At 41.8% G+C, this 12,336-nt stretch overlaps 1 protein-coding gene across 18 annotated transcripts in view; it reads right to left on the bottom strand.

Annotated features, from left to right (window-relative positions):
* cadps2 (calcium dependent secretion activator 2) overlaps window positions 1-12,336 on the bottom strand; it is a 268,319-nt gene that overhangs the window by 48,246 nt on the left and 207,737 nt on the right. For 11 of the 18 annotated variants that reach the window (XR_016495113.1, XM_090231188.1, XM_090231189.1 and 8 more), the window contains 3 exons: window positions 4,704-4,778; window positions 3,610-3,693; window positions 3,448-3,480 (listed from right to left, as the gene is read on the bottom strand). Coding sequence is in view for 17 of the 18 variants with exons in the window: in XM_090231188.1 (XP_090087314.1) it covers window positions 3,448-3,480; window positions 3,610-3,693; window positions 4,704-4,778 (192 nt within the window). In the remaining variant the exon portion in view is untranslated. Of the gene's footprint in view, window positions 1-3,447; window positions 3,481-3,609; window positions 3,694-4,703; window positions 4,779-6,617; window positions 6,633-12,336 lie in introns of all 18 variants that reach the window. The other 7 variants (XM_090231185.1, XM_090231186.1, XM_090231191.1 and 4 more) reach the window with 1 other exon arrangement.

Below are 12,336 nucleotides of genomic sequence, written 5' to 3'. Positions count from 1 at the left end.
CACTGTATCACTGTCCCTGTTGTCACAAGGGAATCAATCCCCCCACCACACCACCTCTGGCGAGGACCTGCCTTTACAACAGGCCTACAAGCCCTCAGTCCAGCCTCTCTCAGCCTATTGCAGACAGTCTGAGCACTGATGGAGGGATTGTGCATTCCTGGTGTAACTCGGGCAGTTGATGTTGCCATCCTGTACCTGTCCCTTAAGTGTGATGTTCGGATGTACCGATTCTGTGCAGGTGTTGTTACACATGGTCTGCCAATGCAGCTGTCCATCCTGTCTCCCTGTAGTGCTGTCTAAGGCGTCTCACACTATGGACATTGCAATTTATTGCCCTGGCCACATCTGCAGTCCTCATGCCTAAGGCACGTTCACACAGATGAGCAGGGACCCTGGGTATCTTTCTTTGGTGTTTTTCAGTAGAAAGGCCTCTTTAGTGCCCTAAGTTTACATAACTGTGACCTATTCTGCCTACCGTCTGTAGGCTTTTAGTGTCTTTTTTAAAGGTTTACATTTTTTTTAACAAATTCTTATTTTCAATGACGGCCTAGGAACAGTGGGTTAACTGCCTGTTCAGGGGCAGAACGACAGATTTGTACCTTGTCAGCTCGGGGGTTTGAACACTCTAACCACTAGACTATCCTGCCGCCCCATAACGACCGTTCCACAGGTGCATGTTCATTAATTGCTTATGGTTCATTGGACAAGCATGGGAGACAGTGTTTAAAACCTTTACAATGAAGATCTGTGAAGTTATTTGGATTTTTACGACTTATCTTTGAAAGACAGGGTCCTGAAAAAGGGACTTCTTTTTTTGCTGAGTTTAGATGGAGGCATGGAGGAGATAGAGAAAGAGATGGAGAAATAGATGGAGAAAGAGATGGAGAAATAGAGAAAGAGATGAAGGCATAGAGAATGAGATGGAGAAAGAGAGGAAGGCATAGAGAACGATAGAGAAAGAGATGGAGACATGGAGGAGGAGATGGCGAAAGAGACGGAGGCATGGACCAGGTTCCAACATAACTACACTCTAGATTGGGGCCAAAACAGAATACACACGGGCCGCCCTCTGTCACGCTCTGCCCTCTTTCAAAGAATGAGCCTCAGTTCTGTACTTGACTTGTAGCCAAACATGCTAGACACACAACCACACACAGAGGCTATTCCAGACTGTCAACAATCTAGTGTGAAATCAAATCATGTCAAAAGGAGGCAGATGGAAAAAAGGTGTGTGGTGGTGGAGTTGGTGGTGGAATTGCCAGAGGTGGTTGACTCTACTGATAACTACTTTGAGCAAAAATGTACTTGCTTTGACTGTGATATGTGGTTGTCTCACCTAGCTATCTTAAGATGAATGCAATAACTGTAAGGTGCTCTGGATAAGAGTGTCTGCTAAATGACTAAAATGTAGAAATGTGGTGGTGGTGGTGTAGTGGTGGTGGTGGTGTAGTGGTGGTGTAGTGGTGTTGGTGGTGTAGTGGTGTTGGTGGTGTAGTGGTGTTGGTGGTGTAGTGGTGGTGGTGGTGTAGTGGTGGTGGTGGTGGTGGTGTAGTGGTGGTGGTGGTGTTGGTGTTGGTGTAGTGGTGTTGGTGGTGTAGTAGTGGTGGTGGTGTAGGTGGTGTTGGTGTAGGTGGTGTTGGTGGTATAGTGGTGGTGGTGGTATAGTGGTGGTGGTGGTGTAGTGGTGTTGGTGGTGTAGTGGTGTTGGTGGTGTGGTGGCGTAGTGGTGGTGGCGTAATGGTGGTGGCGTAGTGGTGTTGGTGTAGGTGGTGTGGGGCAGCAATGACTGGTTAACCTGAGGGGGATAAGCGCTGAAAGCTGTGGAGATAGAGAAAGGAAGAGCAAGAGAGAGAGGGATTGCTGCTAATTATACACTGCTGCCAGTCTGGTTTCCTGGCCCGGATCTGTTTCCCCCAGGTGCAGCTAGTTGTGTGTGTGTGTGTGTGTGTGTGTGTGTGTGTGTGGGAGGGATCTTAACCTTTCGTGACAAGGACCCAAAAGAGTTTTCTGCTAAATGCCCCAGCGACACAACCCTCCTCCACTCTCCCATCTCTTTAGCTCACCTGTAAGAGGGGCTTAACAGCTTTCGGTTCCCTCCACACAAAAGCGCAAGGTGGTTACATTATAATTTCAGGTGAAGGGAGGAGGAGGAGAGCAGATTTGGCAGGCTCAGAGCTCTGGGAACCAGTGTCAATGGGACACGTGGGATTCGCTGAGTCAAGGACAGGCGGGAGGGGGAGGTTTGAAGAGAAGGACAAAGGCTTGGCTGGCTTTATCAACAGTCCCACTCATGGATGCTGAAAAGGGTGTCAGAGTGTGCTTGGTTACGATAGAGTGAAACCACCTCTTGCTTTGGGTTAAAAGTTGGATTTGTGGGTCGAAACAGGCCTCCCTAACCATAAATGGAGCGCTGCCTACTGGTGAGTGGACTGAACCCTTACCACTAGACCACCAGGGCAAATCTTTTGATGGCTTAAGAACAAGAGTATGTCACAATGAAGTGGCTAAACTGACCAAGTAATAACACCCTGGCCCTGCTTTCACATTTAGTGAATCAGAGACTTAGCCTTGCAATCCCTGACCAATGGAGAGTCGGCGGAATGTGCCTGCCCAGAATGCAAATTATACCGTGACATTTTAAAATTAATGAATAATTTCCAGCACCCAAACAGTGTACTGTGCACTCGCGCCATTGGATGAATGAAAAGAGACATCTGTTACAAAACAAAATTTTGTAATTGTCATTGGGTCTACACTTTTAGCTTTTTTGTAGTAAGACAAGCTGGGACACCTGAAAAGGGGCTGAGATACGAGACTGTCCCGGGATGACAAGTGCTGCCACACACAAAACATATTTACCACTCAGTACAAATGGCATTTTAAACAAATAGGAGAATTATTAAATTAGCATTATTTCAAGTCACCCCCCCCCAAAGTTTGACTTTGTTGCATTTAGGGGGTCTGAGATCCCCCCTGGGCCCCCCATAATTCAGGATGTGTCACTGCGTCTCTCTTTGGGTAATTAGAGGGCTTCCTCATCGCTGTATTTGCCATCTTTCTGTCGGCTGATTGAGCTCCTGCTTCCTGCCATGGTGCTGTCGCTCAATAGTGTTGATGCGGCATGTAGTGACCGCCCATGACCAACACCTTGGCAAATCGCTCAAAAAAACATTTTCATTAGCCAACGGTGCCAATAATTAGTCCTGCATGCCATCACAACCTCAAATACTCTGACACAACGGTGCTTCGAGGCAAAATGTTAAAATATTTCACCCACATTTAACATCAGAGTCTGATGATAAACATCTAACAAATATGATCTTTGCTCAATGTCGTCTTTCCTCAGAAAGCTTTTCTTTTTGAGACAGAAATATGTGTGTGTGCAAACAAACATGTTCATATGAGCAAGTATGACATTGTTAGAAATGAAGGAGAAATAATACTCACAGGCACATCCACATACTTGGCAGCTGCTTTCACCTTTGAGGCAAAGAAAAGATACAAAAAAAGTTCAACTGAGCAGATTCGGTTACAACAAATGACATGTTGCTTTTCTAAGGACTGAACGCAAAGGGTCCGCATTCTCTGGAGTGGAACAGAAAAGCTTACCGTGAAAGATAGGATAGAAGAAAAGAATGTCCCTTCGTCATATCTGGAGAGTTTGGAGAGAACACCGTCTAAAACTCCAGCAAACTGCCAGGGGAAACAAGAAAATCCGACATGTTAGTTGCCATTTGTAAAAAGAAGGGGGGGGGGGGGGGGGGGGGGGTATGAATGTACTGCCTGAATGACTTTCTTCTCTTCACATTTTTTTGTGTATGCTTTCCGCTCTTCTTTTGGTTATAACATATTCTATCATATTTTGCATAGAATATGAGAACAATTAACAGGTGTGATATAACTGGGTTATATCACACCTTATTAAAATAGAACTAAGAAAGTGTTTCTTAATAAAATCGGCATTGGATTTGAGGTGGCGAAGGGCTGAAACATACAGTATCTATATGCAGGATTAGGGTTGCAAAGGGACGGTATATTACTGGAAACCAGTAAACTACCAGGTATCTATTTTGGTATCTTTCAAGGATTTTATGAAATCTATCACAATACATCTAGTGGCCCTTTTAGATACTTCAGAGAATCACAGATGTCTGTAATAACCTCGGTGTGGGCAAGAGATTATTAACCCAAATATAAACCAGCAATTTAGTGAATACCATTGGTGTTTAATATGAGGGTTTCAGCATGAAATATACTTTATTGATATATATATATTTTTCTTCTTTTCTGCACAAACCTTTATTTATATTACTATGTCAATATGTATTTGTTTTTAATGTTTTAATGCCAAACTGGTGGCATTTGTGAAAAAATTACATTTTTGAAGAGTTAATTGAAAATAATGCAATTGTTGATAAGATGTTTTTTTTTTCTCATTAATTAGGCTATTTTCTATTGAACCATATCTACTAGAAACCCATGGACAATATGGACACAAATATGATAAATGAATACTATATAAAACAAATATATAATAATGTTATTCAAGTTTAAATTACCAACAGTTAAGGTAGATTGCCATAGATTTTCAGGTTATACTCCAAAATGACTGAAGATTCCAGTAATTTGGTAAATTACTGGTAGCTTTGCAACACTATGCAGGATGTAGTCATTGGGTCTGTGGAGGATGTGCAGTAACATACCTTTGTGACCATGGAGGAAATCATGTCTTTAAACGCATCATCGATCAGGACATCGATTTTCGAATGGTACTGTTGCTGAGGAGGGGGTAGGGAGACAAACAGTTTTAAGATCTATGATGAGGGAGATAAGGTAAAAATGATTCCTTCATTTTGGCATGCACAAACGCGCACGCACGCACACACTCTCTCTCTATCCTGACTCCCTACCCAAAACATTCAGCAGAGAAAATCTTCCCATGTAGCACCGGTGAGTTAAGCAGCTAATAGGGCCATTATGTGGCTGAATGGCATTCCCGCTCTCATTGGAAGGCAAAGGAATTCGAAGGATACTTTTTGTGCTTCCCCACAATTAGAGCAGCCTTGTGTTCCTCTAAAGCACCGGTCCAGCTGCGGAGACCAAAGGCTCACACTAGATTCAATTAATCCGCCATTTCATGTCTCATAACCCCTATATTCATGAGTATTTTTTACCCTCCCAAAAAAAACACGTCACAGCCAAAAAGAGGGAGGGATAGAAAGGAGTGAGAGAGAGAGAAGAGTGAGATGGGGGATAGAAGAGGGCGGGAGAGCCTCCATTTGCGGTGTTGAATGGCTGGCTTCGACGCTCGCACGGCAGCCAGGGAGTTCATCTCTTGGCGACAATGCCCTTTCATGACGCGTCTAAAGAACACCCAAATTAAAAATTTCAATCAACAAAGCCTGCAGATCGGTGACAAATTGAGGGTGCATGGAGGTCACCATCGGCAGCCCTCATTTTCTTTTCACCTTTTTCTTCATCCCACGAAATGGCAGCTTCTTTCATAAACAGAATTTCAAGCGAATCTTAAGGACTTTTTATTTTTTTACCTCAAATAACACTGCTGTGTTTGCTTTTTATTTTACAGAGGAGGCCACATTAGAGAATATTAAATCGTGAGGTCTTTTAAAATGTGTGCACCACATGCAAAATAACAATTTATTTTTAAAACTTATCTGGTAGAAAACTGTTAAGAGCCCGAGTTTTCTTATTCTAAGGTGCAACTGGCATTTCCAAATGTAAGCTTCCCATTCCAATGACAATAACAACAACATAGTTAACTGATCATTTCTTTAGACATGATGATCCTGGTGATATATTGGTGTACAGCAAGACAGTCCCAATTTGCAGAGACGCTTTTGATGAAGATATTCGATTAAGCATTCGCTGGGGAATGATTTCGGGGCAGAGCTATCTATGAAGTGGAAAATCACAAAGGGGGACATTCCTCCGTTCTATTGAAGTCTCCTACCTCAGCCAACCTGTACTTTGAGAAAAAAAATCATTTCTGATCTCCTAAAAGTTTAGACGACTTCTCCATTCAGCAGTTTGAATAGGAAGTATGATGAGCTGGCAATGGCAGACGCCATTCAGCGCACAAACATCTGAAATGCCAGGATCTCTTTTGTGTCGATCAGAAGCGAGCACTCTGGCATAGACCGCTATGCACAAAGACATTCTCTGGTGAATGTGAAACATAGTGTTTGGATTTAGTTCAAATTGAGGTCCCTTTGAGACAAGGACCAGAGGAAGTTACATTTGTTTGCATATATGAATGTGCTCTGTTCCACCATTGTTCCATTCCATTAAAAAAACGAATATAATAAAAAGATCTGTAGCGGCAGGTAGCCTAGTGGTTAAGAGCGTTGAGCCAGTCGAATCCCCAAGATGACTAGGTGATTAAATCTGCCGATGTGCCCTTGAACAAGGCATCTACCCCTAATCGCTCCTGTATATATATATACATATATATATATCTACCCCTAGTCGCTCTGGATAAGAGCTTCTGCTAAATAAAATGCAAATGTTTTCAGTAGGTGTGAGCGTGATAAGGAGGGGACTAACAAAGAAAGCTGAAGGTGGTTTAAGATTCTACAAAAGGGATGAAAAACACTTACCCATTGTTTGTCAATCTTGGATTCAAACAATGACGTGCAGGATGTATGAAAATGAAACCAAGGAAATGAAAGAAAGAAACAAGCAAAATCATCACCTGAAATTCAATAGCATTAGATGATTACAGTAAACAGCTTGCACACAATCATTTCATTTAATTATTTGATTATGCAGTATGCGTGTATGATACAAAATAAAAACAATTTAACACTCCCAGGAAATGTTTAATATCTCTGCATTTAAAGTACCAGTCAAAAGTTTGGACACACCTACTCATTCAAGGGTTTTTCTTTATTTTTACAATTTTCTACATTGCAGAATAACAGTGAAGATATCAAAACTATGAAATAACACATATGGAATCATGTAGTAACTAAATATTTTCAAATAAGCAAAGAGAAACGACAGTCCATCATTACTGTAAGACATGAAGGATAGTCAATGCGGAAAATTTCAAGAACTTTGAAAGTTTCTTTAAGTGTAGTCTCAAAAACCATCAAGTGCTAAGATGTAAGTGGCTCTCATGAGGACCGCCACAGGAAGGGAAGACCCAGAGTTACCTCTGCTGCAGAGGATAAGTTATTTAGAGTTAACTCAACCTCAGATTGCAGCCCAAATAAACGCTTCGGAGTTCAACTAACAGACACATCTCAACATCATCTGTTCAGAGGAGACTGCGTGAACCAGGTCTTCATGGTCCAATTGCTGCAAATAAACAACTACTAAAGGACATCAATAAGAAGAAGATACTTGCTTGGACCAAGAAGCATGAGCAATGGACACTAGACCACTAGAAACATGAATCCAATCAATGTGAGATTTTTGGTTCCAACCCGGCGTGTCTTTGTGAGACGCAGAATAGGTGAACGGATGATCTCTGCATGTGTGGCTTCCACTGTGAAGCATGGATGAGGTGGTGTGATGGTGCTTTGCTGGTGACGCCATCTGTGATTAATTTAGAATTCAAGGCACACTTAACAAGCATGTCTACCACAGCATTCTGCAGCGATACACCATCCCATCTGATTTGGGATGAGTTGGAACGCAGAGGGAAGGAAAAGCAGCCAACAAGAGCTCAGCATATGTGGGAACTCCTTCAAGACTGTTGGAAAAGCATTCCAGGTGAAGCTGGTTGAGAGAATGCCAAGAGTGCGCAAAGCTGTCATCTCGGCAAAGGGTGGCTACATTGAATATTATAAAATATATTTAGATTTGTTTAACACTTTTTCGGTTACTACATATGTGTTATTTCATAGTTTTGATGTCTTCACTATTATTGTACAATGTAGAAAATAGTAAAAATAATTGAATGAGTAGGTGTGTCCAAACATTTGACTGGTACTGTACATAATGGGCTGGTTTGCCGAACCTGGATTAGACTTAATTTACTACCGAACTGAAAATAATGCTAAATGGAGAATCGCCATTGAAAGTTATTTATGGCCGAATACTTAATCTGTGTCAGGTATAACTACATTGTTTGATACATGTACATGTCAATTTTAACTATTAACATACATTTCTGTAGAAAGTGGAAAAAGGATTGATAAGTATGCAATTTGCAGTGAAGATGTCCATTAACACAGTGGTTCACAACCTTTTTTGAACCGTGGCACACATTGACTGGATATTTTTTTTCTTCTGCGGAACACATTCTTTTACTAACAGTTGATTTAGTGGCAATGACCTCCATCTCATCTGAACCAAACTGGAAATCATAATTTTTTTTCTGACAGAGATGTCGTAGATTAAATAGTGTTTATTAAAAATAAAAATAAATGTAGCTCCGGTAAAATCAATGACTGTATATGAATGGACAAATCTATCAATCCCTTGACACCATTCATTCCAATGTGAAGACTCAATAGTGCATGCACAATGTGAACTACTCCAGGAAGTGATGTTGCAGGCTAGCTCAATGTTGCCCCCTCTCATTGAATAACTCAAGTTGAAGGCTGACCGGGGTACTGCAGGCTGCCATTAGCAACTCAATTATCCTTTCAGTTCTTTTGTGTGCGATTTAAAAATGATCGGTTCAAGAACATACATCTGGAGTATTAGAAGCAATTATTGGTGCCATGATTGTCTTTCAAAAATGTTTTTATTTCCACAAAGATTCACCACGAAAAGTGCCATTTTTACATTCACTAAATTGGGGATCCTATTTTCTGCAAACAACGCCTGCAATAACGCTGTCGGCCTTGAACTTCCGTGGCTTCAATAAGAGGGGGCAGTCAATCTCCAATGGGTACAGGTTTTTATTTTTAAGCGTAAAGGTCTAGAGATTAGCGTTTTTTTGCATCGTAAACCACAGACATAAAGCCATGCTCAGTTTGTTCTATAGCAGAAGCTGTTGTACTGCAAAGCCCAATCAGACTTGCCTGTGCTAATGGTTCTCACACGCAAAGTAAAATTGTGACTCGTTTCAGGAAACTAGGCGGGTCACTACTTCACAGGAGTGCCATTTGAATGTAAACGTATCTTTTTTAATCAAAATGCGTTTTTTGGCAGAAATGCCTTCTGAAATGTGAACTTTCATGTGCCTTAACAGACTTGAGTGCAATCGGTAAATACAATTAAAATTGTTAAATTATGAGCCTAGTGGTTTAGCCACAGAAAAAGTGCGCAACCTTCCCGCTATCCATGATAGGCTGAGATAATGAGTGGAAAGGACATACCAAGAGATGAGTTCGGATTGGTCTGCCATATAGCATGCTTCTGTCTATTTGAGCTGGTCAGCATGTATAGGTAATCCTGTCTATCGCGGCTTTAAAAAAAATGTATAGCGTAGTAGAACTGCGTAATTGTTGATCTCCACTTTCTGAAGGACCGAGAATTGAAATCAGTGGCATTAGAGTATGATAGCTAAGGAGATGGAGAAAACACTCTACCAACTAAGGGCAACTATGGCATCCATGATGTATATGGGTAAGATAGTCTAGCTAGCTACATTTTCAGATGTTACGCGTTTCTAATTTTGACAGAAAGTCGTTTTCATTTCAAGTTAAAGTGTACATGTTAGCTAGCTAGCTAACGTTAGCTGGCAGGCTCGCTGTTATTATTCGTATCTCAGAACCATTTGCTTTGCTAGATATAGCCTAATGTTAGCTAGCTAACATTGAACTTGGATGGTTAGCTACCTGCCGATTCATGCAGGGTAGTAACCTCATGAGTTGGGATTATGGTTCATTGTTTACCTAGCTAGATACATGTCTTAACAAAAGACTCCACTATGCAAGTAACCGTTTCAATAGAATGTCACTGTGACGACTGTAAGGTAAGGCTCTTTTCAGGTCTCTCCAGAGATTTTGGATCGGGTTCAAGTCCGGGCTCTGGCTGGGCCACTCAAGGACATTCAGAGACTTGTCCCAAAGCCACTGCTGCATTGTCTTGGCTGTGTGCTTAGGGTCGTTGTCCTGTTGGAAGGTGAACCTTCACTGCAGTCTGAGGTCCTGAGCTCTCTGGAGCAGGTTTTCATCAAGGTTCTCTCTGTCTCCCAGTCCCAGCGGTTGAAAAACATCCTCACAGCATGATGCTGCCACCACGCTTCACTGTAGGGATGGTGCCAGGTTTCCTCCAGACGTGACGCTTGGCATTCAGGCCAAAGTGTTCTTGTTTGTCAAGGTCTGAGAATCCTTTTGGAAAACTTCAAGCGGGCTGTCATGTGCTCTTTACTGAGGATTGGCTTCCGTCTGGCCATTTTACCATGAAGGCCTGATTGGTGGAGTGCTGCAGAGATGGTTGTCTTTCTTGATGTTTCTCCAATCTCGACAGAGGAACTCTGGAGCCCTGTCAGAGTGACCCGATGGTCACTTATTGTGACCAGATGGCTCTTATTTCTATTTTTTATTTAACTAGGCAAGTCAGTAAAGAACAAATTCTTATTTACAATGACGGCCTACACCGGTCAAACCCGGACGATGCTGGGCCAATTGTGTGCCGCCCTATGGGACTACCAATCACGGCCGGGTTGTGATACAGCCTGGATTCGAACGCCTCTAGCGTCACTAACTGACCAATTTACAATTTTAGAATAACGCTATAATGTAACAAAATGTGGAAAAAGTGAAGGGGTCAGAATACTTTGACTGCACTGAATTATATTCCATGTTCATTCCACAGGTCATGTTTATAAGTGAATATATCCAAAAGATATAAAGATTCGGAAAAAGTTTCACGGCACACTTATGAGTCCCTCAGGACACACTAGTGTCCCGAGGCACACCGGTTAAAAACAACAGCACTGTGTGTTAAAAGCACTTAGAACATCACAAAGGCATAATTTGAAAAATAAATGATTTCCTATGAAAATAATAAAAGCAGAATAATGTATATATCTTTACCTTGAGGAGTTTCGCAACATCCTAGCAAAAGGCAATGAAAAAAGAATATCCTCAAAATAATTTTACTGTGAAATATAATGCTTTCAATGTGCAAACAATCTTCAAAAAACAGTAATCCGAGAAACAAGAAGAATTGAACACATTTCTTGTTAATTATCCAAGGTGAATGGTTATATCCTATTTTGCATACCATAAGTAGATCAGAAATACAATGTTTATTTGCTAAGCTACATACATTATATGGCCAAAAGTATGTGGACACCTGCTCGTCGAACATCTCATTCCAAAATCACTGGCATTAATATGGAGTTGGTCCCCCTTTGCTGCGATAACAGCCTCCACTTTTCTGGGAAAGCTAGATGTTGGAACATTGCGATCGTATGCTGTAGCGTTAAGGTTTCCCTTCACTGGAACTAAGGGGCCTAGACCGAACCATGAAAAACAGCCCAAAAACTATTTTCCCTCTTCCACCAAACTATGCATTGGGGCAGGTAGCGTTTTCCTGGCTTCCGCAAAAAAAAAAGATTAATCCGCTGGACTGCCAGATGGTGAAGTGTGATTTACCACTCCAGAGAACTTGTTTCCATTGTTCCAGAGTCCAATTGCGGCGAGCTTTACATCACACCAACCAATGCTTGGCATTGCGCATGGTAATCTTGGGCTTGTGTGCGGCTGCACAGCCATGGAAACCCATTTAATTAATCTCCCGACGAACAGTTATTGTGCTGTCATTGCTTCCAGAGGCTGTTTGGAACTCGGTAGTGAGAGTTGCAACTGAGGACAGACAATTTTAAAACGCTACGCGCTTCAGCACTCAACAGTCCCGTTCTGTGAGCTTGTGTAGCCTACCACTTCGTGGCTGAGCAGTTGTTGCACTTAGACGTTTCCACAATAATAGCACTTACAGTTGACCAAGGCAGCTCTAGCAGGGCAAAAATCTCACAAACTGACTTGTTGGAAAGGTGGCGTCCTATGACTGTGCCATGTTGAAAGTCACTGAGCTCTTCAGTAAGGCCATTCAACTGCTAATGTTTATCTATGGATTTTGCATGGCTGTGTGCTCGATTTAATACACCTGTCAGCAAAGAGTGTGGCAAAAATAGCAGAATCCACAAAAACATACATACATACATACATACGTGGGGCAAAAAGTATTTAGTCAGCCACCAATTGTGCAAGTTCTCCCACTTAAAAATATGAGAGAGGCCTGTAATTTTCATCATAGGTACACTTCAACTATGACAAAAAATCCAGAAAATCACATTGTAGGATTTTTAATGAATTTATTTGCAATTTATTTGGTCACCTACAAACAAGCAAGATTTCTGGCTCTCACAGACCTGTAACTTCTTCTTTAAGAGGCTCCTCTGTCCTCCAC

Source organism: Oncorhynchus mykiss, chromosome 4 (assembly GCF_057628025.1).
Source record: "Oncorhynchus mykiss isolate SJ-2025 chromosome 4, ASM5762802v1, whole genome shotgun sequence".
Taxonomy (NCBI): domain Eukaryota; kingdom Metazoa; phylum Chordata; class Actinopteri; order Salmoniformes; family Salmonidae; genus Oncorhynchus; species Oncorhynchus mykiss.
The sequence above is the reverse complement of the archived record's forward strand: the minus strand, read 5'-3'. Positions and strand labels throughout refer to the sequence as shown.